The 10,402-nt window shown below is 36.4% G+C and overlaps 1 protein-coding gene across 2 annotated transcripts in view; it reads right to left on the bottom strand.

Moving 5' to 3' along the window:
- Positions 1–1,343: 1,343 nt before the first annotated feature.
- The window catches only part of slc6a5 (solute carrier family 6 member 5), a 29,643-nt gene continuing 20,584 nt past the window's right edge, over positions 1,344–10,402 (bottom strand). Inside the window, exons 14-15 of one of the 2 annotated variants that reach the window (XM_038276272.1) lie at positions 7,111–7,278; positions 1,344–2,747 (exon numbers count right to left, since the gene is read on the bottom strand). In XM_038276272.1, the coding sequence (XP_038132200.1) occupies positions 2,592–2,747; positions 7,111–7,278 (324 nt within the window). In that variant the 3' untranslated portion in view covers positions 1,344–2,591. The remainder of the gene's footprint in view (positions 2,748–7,110; positions 7,279–10,402) is intronic. The other variant, XM_038276271.1, reaches the window with a different exon arrangement.

Genomic DNA, 10,402 nt, shown 5'->3' with positions numbered 1-10,402 from the left:
AAAAACAGACATACATTTTTTTTTTTTTTATCACAAATAGACCTAAATGCACGACATAGTAAAAGGAACACAGTGCGGCAAGCAAGCTATTTAACATTGGCATATTTGTGCTCATTAACTGATTATGTCTTGATTTCAAACAACCCTTTACTTAGTATCTGTGCTATTTTCATGTCAAGGTCATGAAAAGACATGGCTTAGAGAAGAAGAAATTGAGAGCCTTAAAGGTTAAGCAGTTGTTTTTTTCATTCTATGTGAAAAAAATTCCTCATTTGAAAACCTGCAGGGATAAAAGCATCATTATGCCAATCATGACTCGGCTTAAACTTAAAAATAGTTGGTCAAAGGCAAAAAAAGAATAATTCTTCATTGTGAGTATATACCGTTTCTTTTCAGTTAATAGGTTGGCAGCTCTTTTAAGTGGCCTGCCATGATATTTCAAGTCCATGCAGCCATGGAGCTGCACTTTTACTATGTTTTTTAAAACCATAGAAAGTCACTTACATTAGTTCAGTTATGTTAATGATGTTGTAGCATTATTATTCTAAGGAAAAAAAGTGCTAAACCTCATTAATCTCAGATTGAAGGATAATGGCATGACTGTGATAGGTCTAGAGATGCTAAAAGCCTTCCACTGTTTAAAGTGAAATTTACACTATAGAGGACTATTGCACAAACCCGTCCTTTCTGCAGTTCATTACAATCAGTCAAATTGTTACTTTTAAATATATGTTGATAGTTTTTTTTTTTTTTATTGCACAGTATCATAGTGGCAATGCAGTTGTTTAAAACACAATAGGTCACTTCCCATATACCAGAGTCAAAGAAAATAGCTTTTAAGCAAAAAGAGCTAAATGTGAGCTTCATTAGGAAAGGTTCTCCAGGAAATAATTTTGATACAAATCTTTCCAGTTTGGTGTTCATTGTGATGAAACACAACAGAGGATCTACGATCCTTTTCATCGGATGCTATTATTCCCGCAGCTACAACAGTAGTCTGACGATTATACCTGAGACCCTGTTTCAACAAAGACACACTGAAAGGCAAGATGTTTTTAGATAACAATGACGTGTCCATTAATCTACCACAAACATTAAGAGACAAAATGTAGTTCCTCAAGAGAGCGAGGCGATTTTCTAGTCTAAATCTTAAATTTGCACATAACATCTGCTTCTATAATAAGGATGTGACATTACACACGTTTTACTCAGGAATATTTTTTAGAGGATTGGATTTTGTACAGACATCCCACTTTCTATGTCCTCCTTTATATATTATATATATATATATATATATATATATATATATATATATATATATATATATATATATATATATATATATATATATATATATATATATATATATATTTATATATTGTGAACGGGTATTCATATATTTAATTTTGTTACTCTACTTATGTAATGTTAATTGCACAGAAGATTCTTATGGCTTGACAAAGTCACAACACATACTGTACATACAGTATTCAATAGACGTTTAAAATATATGCACAGAGTGACTATGAGGTCATCTTCGTCAACCTGAAAGAGTTAATTAGCCAAGGAATAACCAACAAAAATGATTGCTAGGTATTTCTCATAGCTTTCTACATTGTGCTGTTCTATATTCACAGTTGAAGCAACTGAAACACAGCTTAAAGAAGAGACAGCGAAATAAGGTATAATTCTGTCCCTTGGGTTTGGAAATGAAGAGAATCCAAGTTTCTATTCCAATGCTGAGGTCTTAAAGGCCAAAGTATATCACACAGAACTGGTAATCAGGATGCATTCGCTGCTCTACTGAGACATAGGAGGCACAATTACAGATATCAGAACCTATTTCTGACAAAGCAAGAGCGACTGAGTTGTACTTGATATTACTATAAATACAGAGTGCTGGAAACATGATAACAAAGCAGACTGGGTCTTTTTAAATCTTTTTAGAGGCAATAATTATATTTTGTATGATTTTGTACTAATTTTGTAGACAGATGGACCTAAAACAAAGATCCCCACTAAGCTTATCCCACCCCTTTTTTTCTGTAGGTAAATTTTCTTTTTTCTTTTTTTGTCTGTTTCTACCGACATGATTCATTAAGTCCTCACAGAAATGCATTGCCAAACACACAAACGCACACACACACACCGACAAACAAACACAACTCTGTAGGGAACAGCTATTGTGAGTCTAATATTGCAAGTGCAGTCTGAGTTGTGTCATTTTATGACACAATCCTTCTCTTGGAATGAGTTCCCTGGGATAGGGCTGTGGAGTAATCAGTGGTCATGTGTGGGAGGCAATGAAAGCCCATTAACCGATTACCGTGTAGCAGCAGGATTCCACTTGGACAGCAACCCCTTCCTAGGACAAGACAGGAATTGGTGAAGGAGTCAAAGAAGAGGAAAAGCCTGTTCCCACCTCCATGCTAAAGAGGGGAAGCAAATGGAGTGAAGTACAAAGCATGAAGAAAAAAATCTGAGTAGAAGGAAGATGTAAAGGAGGTGGAGAAAACAGCCTGGAAGCAGGCATCCACCCCACTCCCAATGCCCCCAATTGAAATTGGAAGGTTTTGTTGCCAAAACAGCTGCTACTGATATGAACCTAGCTGGAAGTCCTTTGGGGGCAGTTTGAGACCCAGAGAACTGGTTCCTAATGGGTCCATCATGTTTTTGTAGCGATTTCCACGGTGCTTCATCAGGAAAGGTCCCCAGTCAGGCTGAGGGGAGCAGACCAACTTCAAACGCTGCAACAGAAAATAAAGTGTTATTGTCGAAGGCAATATATCATGTTTATATTAGCATTTTGAGGGTTTTTCTGCTGGCAGAGGGTTTGTCAACGGTGTATGTATAAACATTATATAGTAGAGCTTATGTTTAAAAAAGAATAACTATAAATTCAATATTATTTGTAAATCATGTGATGACAAAATCAGATGACATAGATCCACAAACAAGTTGTTCTCCCGTGAGCTTTTAACACAGTATCTTGGGCACTAAAACCTTGGTAGATCTGAATTTTTACTGCAGTGAAACTTAAACCAGCAAACCAAATATATTTTGAGATGCAAAGTGTGTATTCATGTAACTTAAAATATATTGCTCAATAAATCTTCTTTCCAACAGACCTGTGAGGTATGGACATTGCACACACATTTATATTCTATGTGTATACATGGTATAGTCCTATAATGGAATAAACTCCCCCTGTCCCTGCGCTCTCTGGACTCAGTGGATATCTTTAAAAAGCAGCTAAAACTCCACCTGTTTTCACAAGCCTTCCAAAGCACATAGCTTATTGTTTTATTCACTTACTTATTTTAGCTTTTACTGCATTTTATCTGTTTTTACTTGTGTTGTTTATATGTTATCATGTGAAGCACTTTGTGACTTTGTCTGTGAAAAGTGCTATACAAATAAAATGTACCTACTTACTTACTTACCTACTTATAACACACAGTGGCCAGTTAAACTACAAATCCCATCTGAACTTTTTCACATTTCGTTATGTTACATGTGTATTTTATGGAATTGTATGTGATGACCATAACAAAAAAGCACATAATTCTAAAGAGGAAAAAATATTATAAAGATTGTCATACTCTTTTACAAAAAAAGGATATGTATTTTGACACTTGTGTTCACAAATCTGGCTCCATACTTTGTAAAACAACAAATTCACTGCAATTTACAAGCTTTACATATCTAGAATTTAGCAAATTTTCTTTGCAAAGTTAATTCTACCTCAGTCACGACTAGGTGTAAATAATAATCGTTTGGAATCGATGCATCAATCCAACAGCCGACGATCCAATGCATCGACACGTTGTTAGCCACTACCCTCTTTCCGCTTGCACACACACACACACTTGCATAAACACAGAGGCGTTATTATTTTTCAGTGAATTAGGTTATTATAGGCCTAGGTGGAGTGCAACTTAGCTATTTCTGTTATTTACTGTTGTTTCTCAAATAAAATGCATAATGATATTTAAACTTTCACTGATTTATTTCAAATTTTAAACATTGTCTAGCCTGTAAGGTAAAAAAAAACAAAAAAAAAACGTAACCAATTAATCGAATTGTATCGTTCTTTTTATTCATGAGTATCGAACATAATTGAATTGTTGGGTTAGGAAATTGATACTGAATGAAATCGCCATGATGGGTGTGATTTACACCCCTAGTCATGACTGATTGAAAGTATCTTTTAAAATTAATTTGAATCATAAGCATAGATTTAATTAATTTGATTTAGGTCTGGCCCTTCACTTATAGGAAACGCTTTGATCCACTCTGTCCCATTTGTTTGTTATTTAATATCTGTGAAAATTCCATTAGAACAGACAGTATTTGCTCACAGGCAGACATAACAACATGACATCATTATGCACTTCCAGCCCATGTTTTGGACTTCTCAAAAATCAGTCTTGGCACATGATGAAACATGACATTTCTGCCTTTTTTCTTTGGTACCTGAGAACTATTAGTAGAAACTTGAAATGGTTATGATTATACAGTATTACTGACCTGAAAAGTATTACTGACTTGAAATGGTTATGATTATACAGTATTACTGACCTGAAAAGTATTACTGACTTGAAATGGTTATGATTATACAGTATTACTGACCTGAAAAGTATTACTGACTTGAAATGGTTATGATTATACAGTATTACTGACCATTGCTGTAGCAGGAATGACATAAGTGGACTTTAACTGAATTGAGCACATGGGTTCCTTTGTAATACAAAGTTTCCTGGGAGCAATTATAGGTGTTATTGCCACATCAGGTTGAAGAACAGATTTTTCTGAGAGAATGTATTTCCCTTTAGACTCTTAGTCCTGATGGAAGCTGTACTCTATTGACGAAGCTCTATTTTTGTGTCAAGTCTTGTATAACCTACAGCAGGTTCCTCCCTATATTCCCCATATTTCAGGCTATCCATCTTACCATCAATTCTGACCAGCTTTACTGATTGCAGAGAAATACATCCCCAGTGCATAAAGCTGTTATCATCTATAGGTCTTTTCCTACTAAAGCACTGTATTCATATGCTTGCTGTGTCAGGTGCCAGTATGTCCATAAGGGCAAGTCCACATCCTAAAACATCTTACTCAATAGTGGTGTTCCTCAGTGCTGTGTTCTAAGCACGGTCTTCACTTGCTTTACTTCTCTGGCTGTGTCACAACCCATGGCTACAGCACCCTCATAAAATTTGTATACTAAACAACCATTTTGTGGCTTAACAACAATGGCGTCCATCTCCGCTGGAGGTAGGACGAAGGAACAGTCCTTCTAGTGCTAAATTAAAACAGCTTTTTAAAAAGCCATCTTAAATCATCTTAAGAGCATTCTACTTCATCTTTGTCAACATTATTCTCTCGATCTATCCTCTGTTCATTTTTAATAAATAAAGCTTGTCTCCTCTGCCCTTCACTGTAGCTCACAGCCACATCTAGTCCCTTTAGATACATTCTTCTGCAAAATGGCAACAAGAATATAAACAAAAGGGCGAGGGGGTGATCAAAATTTGCCACCTTTGCCAAAATTGTGCCAACTGCCTACCTAAGTTCACCATGTTCGCCTCACTGCGCTTTGCTTTGCTACAGACCAGTTCTCTACATACAACAGGAACCATTCGCTCCAGCTGTTAATTTCAAGTCTGGTGGAGAACGTAAGGTTCTCAACTAGATTTTTTAAGAGTGAAGCAGGTATGGTAGTAAATATATATATATATATTTTTTTTTTTGCTATTGGGGCTGTAGCGTGTTAATCTGCCTCAGCAAACCAATGACAGTCTTTTCAGCATGGGGTTAACTTTTTCAGAAAGCTTCCCCCATTCATATGTGCAAATAAGGAGATGAGTGTGTCACAGTTTCTGCAGTAGTTATTAAAAGGCAGAGTATCATCATAATCCACTTTAATTCTATACATTTCAGCATAACAAGGGTCAGTGCTAAAATTCTCTTGGGAGGAAGCCCAGATGTAAGTTAAAGGACAGTGATGCTCATAAAAAAAATGAATGTTTCAGTGTAACAGGGAGTTTTTTGAGTATTACTGTCCAGTAAGGTTAGCAAGAACTCTGAAGAACAAAGTCACTCCACCTGTGCTGAGAAGCATTTACAATTGCACAAGAGAATGTGCGAACAATGGAGGTACAGTATTATAAATCCATCGGTCAGTATGTAACATAATTCATCTTAGAAAAAACAACTGCAGTTGCACTAAAGACTGCTCAATGGAGCATGGTTTCCCCACTCCCATAACTAGAGCTCTGTTTGAAAGACCTGGAACATTTAGGGAGTTAAAACTCACCTGAGGTCTTTTGTTGTGCTGATGCTGCATACTCTTCCCAGAAAGGGTTTTTTGGGGATCTTCCCCAACAAAATAATGCTAATTTCAGATTACTTACTGGTACTACTATCACTGAATTATGTCCAAACTATGCGTCTGACAAGTCCTAAGAAATCTCGTTTTGAAAAGTCTAATCTGACAAAATGAAAAAATATATTAAAAAAGGCTCGAAGACCTAGGGAACAAGAAAAGGTTTTAAAATCGGGAAGATGTTATAGCTGGTTTTAAATTATACAGAAGGGTGTTGAGATATAAAGCAAAAGAGATCATTTTAGAATGAAGCTTCTAATTGTAATATGACAGCTTTATTGTTAAACAACAACTGCTTTATAATGCGGTTTGGCTGTGAAATGTATAGAGGGTAATGTGATAATCAAGAGAGAAAATGAAAGGACTTAATTAATTAAATTTAGATCCGATAAGAGCTTGCATTCAGGGTTATTTTCCCATATTACAAAGTAATCTAGACAAGAATCTGTAATTGATGCTCCTGTCAGTGATACTGAGAAAACAAAGCTGTTTGGACAAAAAGCCACAACCATCATCGTCCATTAATCAAAGCATTTAAAAGAGACTCGGAAGACTCCCATAAATATGAAAGAATTAATCCTCAGCCTGCAGCTTGTCTCTCCGTGCTAATGAGAGAAGGATGTGACTATTGATTTAACCGGTGTGTATCTGTTTGTGCATGCATGTGTCAGAAACAAAAAATACAAAACAATATCCAACCACAGTTTCATCTCAATTATTACCTCGGCTATGCTGCCAGGGGCCAGGTAAATCTTAATGAAAAACATGATGGGGATCCAGATTACTGAGCAAATAACCATCAGCCAGCCCAGGACCATAGACCAGGTGGGGTAGGTGTAGTCCTCGTATGTCATCACTTTCCACTGGTACAGACTGAGTCCCAGGATGCCCTGCACAAATAATGAACTTTCAGTTATTTTTAATATCTTGGTTTGTAATGTATTAAAGAAATTAATACAACATGTACTTAAGTAACATATTTAGTGATATTCAAACATAAAAATCGATAAACTCTTTCAGAAAGGTAATCAGAGATTGTTTGATTATAAGGTTTTCTGCAAATGGTTCCAGTCTTGATAAAGGAATCTCAGAGTTTTCTTTTACAGCTCAAATCTTTATTCAGGGGTGTTCAGAACATGTTCTGGACTATAACTAATGTTCCTTGAAATTGCCACCGAAGAGGAGAGGCCATTTAGAAAGACTTCCATATGGCTTCAAAGCAATTCTGGTCCACAATCCGGCATCTCAGGATGGGGAAGCAGTGCAGTACCAACACTATTTATAGTGGGGGTGGTGTGCTGCTGTCCTCATCTCGGGATCCTCCAATGAGGAAGAAGAGCCTGGGGGCTCTGGGTCGGGTTCTCCCATCTGTGGTGCTGAGGTCACTGGGGTGGTTAAAACACTCCTCGGTGATAGGACCCCAGGGGTGGATGAGATTTGCCCTGAGTACCTTAAGGCTCTGGATGCTGTGGGGCTGCGTTGTTCCAACTACAGAGGAATCACACTCTTAAGACTCCCTGGTAAGGTCTATTCCGAGGTTCTGGAAAGGAGGGTCCCTCGGATAGTCGAATCTCAGATTCAGGAGGAGCAGTGCGTTCATAACTTTTATGGACAGAATTTCTGGGTGCAGCCAAGTGGCCTTAGGATCAAGTCTCTGTTATTCGCAGATGATGTGGTTCTATTGGCTTCATCAGGGTGTGATCTACAGCTCTCACTGGAGTGGTTTGCAGCCGAGTGTGAAGCAGCCGGGATGAGGATCAGTGCCACCAAATCTGAGACCATGGTCTTGAGCCGATAAAGGGTAGAGTCCCTTCGCCAGGATGGGGAGGATGTGCTGCCCCTAGTGAAGGAGTTTAAGTATCTTGGGTTCTTATTCACAAATGAGGGGAAGATGGTGTGGGAGATAAATAGACTGATTGGTGCGGCGTCTGTTGTGAAGCACGTGCTCTACCGGTCTGTTTTGGTGAAGAGAGTGCTAAACCAAAATGCAAAGCTCTCGATTTACCGGTCGATCTTCATTCCTACTCTCATCTATGGTCATTAGAGCATTAGAGGGACATCTGGGCCTCCCTACTGAAGCTGCTACCCGGGCGACCCGACCTCGGATAAGCGGAAGAAGATGGATGGATGGATGGATGGATGGATGGATGGATGGATGGATGGATGGATGGATGGATGGATGGATGGATGGATGGATGGATGGATGGATGGATGGATGGATGGATGGATGGATGGATGGATGGATGGATGGATGGATGGATGGATGGATGAGAAATTTAAAAACAACAAAAAAAATCAGGTATAATAGCAAATTAAAATAGTAAATAAACAACAATAACTGAATGCTAGAAAAAATAAATGAAGAATGTGTAACAAAAGCCCAGTGAGGGAACACAACTCAACCTAATTGAAATGCTGTGTTGAAACCTTTATTACTTTTAAATCTCACTGATATCAGGTAACAAAGTGAAAAAGTTTATCTAAAAAAAATTTACTTTTCAACTATTGATGTCATATTTAAACGGAGATCAGTTTTTAGTAGATAATAATCAACCAGTTTATTTTACTTTGGCTGAACTTTTACTTTAAAACATATTAATGTTGAATGAGAAGAATTGTCTGTTTTGAACTACAAATATTTTATTCTTGTTCTAGATTCTCAAGGTACTTATAGCAAATAACGAACAGAGAATCAATATAGATCAACTATATTACAAACAAGATATGTTCAAGAGAAAATTATCTTAAAGGTATAAGCTTGTCTTTACAACCTATAATCTAAACTATGGTTTCTTAAAAACCTATAGCTTAAATGAGTTTAAATTAAACATCCATCAGTGTATATTTTTTTTTATTAAATAATTGTTCATATATGTATTTTACTAAGTACCTATATGTGACTTGGTGATATATCAAATAACATGTCTTCTCATGACACTTTACAAAGTCAATTCATTTCAATATAGAGAAAGATTTCAAGTCAAGCATATATCCCGAATAATCCTATTTATCAAACGATGCAAGCTGGTTAAAAATCTCTTTATATAAGCAGATGCTTCTATAATGACGATTGAATAATGAATAAAGATGATTCTGATTCCATGAAATCACAGACTTTCAGCATTCAGTACTCCTGGTTGAGTGTGGTAGAAAAAGTGGACAGTTCCTTACATTCCATCGTTGACCAATGGATAATAACTTGGTACTTTTACTCAGCTACCTTTATTTGAGTAACTTTTTCACCAAATATATTTTTTGTTTTTGTTTTACTGCATCCTACTTTTTACTTTTCCTCTGAGTAATTCTATCAGAAACAATCGCTTCTCTTACACAACTAAAATGTTTAGTATCTCTGCCACTGAGTGTTCAGTGGATGAAGAACAAGCAAGTTTTTATTTATTATTAGCGGTTCTGCGGGTGCATAAATTATGTTAGCTTGTAGCTATTCAACTTTGCCATTCCAACTTTTTTGTGACAGAGAAAAAAATGCAGCAGTTCTGACACATAAATCTGAAACTGAACCTGTTTAGTAGACAAATATAAATAAAGCATATAATTAAAACAAACAAGAAAAACAAAGGGAACTATGATTTACAAAAACATAGAAAAATAAATTGAAAGACTATGAAATTTTGTGCTATATGTGGGAAAATATCACTTCCAGCCCAACTTTTGAAAGCGCTTGCATATCTTTCAAGACAATTTTTTGATATTATATTAATCTTATTTTTCCTGTAAACATCAATTCAACAACAGAACGTCAATCCTTAAATGTTTTTCCCAAAATATTTCAACTAGGGATGAAAACCATCTTCCTGTCCAGATGCTGCAACAAAAGGATAGATAACGATGGAAAATAGATACATTTGAGATTCATTTTATCAGTGATTCGTTAGCTACTTGGGAAAAAAAAAGTCAACAGACGGAACATGTTAGTCAGACAGAAACAGATCAGCTGCAGTAAATCATTTATTATACAGACCTTCTACGAAACAAGCAGCCGCTCTAACTTCT

Source organism: Cyprinodon tularosa, unplaced genomic scaffold (assembly GCF_016077235.1).
Source record: "Cyprinodon tularosa strain WSP-4 unplaced genomic scaffold, ASM1607723v1 ctg1235, whole genome shotgun sequence".
Lineage (NCBI taxonomy): Eukaryota > Metazoa > Chordata > Actinopteri > Cyprinodontiformes > Cyprinodontidae > Cyprinodon > Cyprinodon tularosa.
This window is presented reverse-complemented; position numbering and strand designations above follow the sequence as displayed.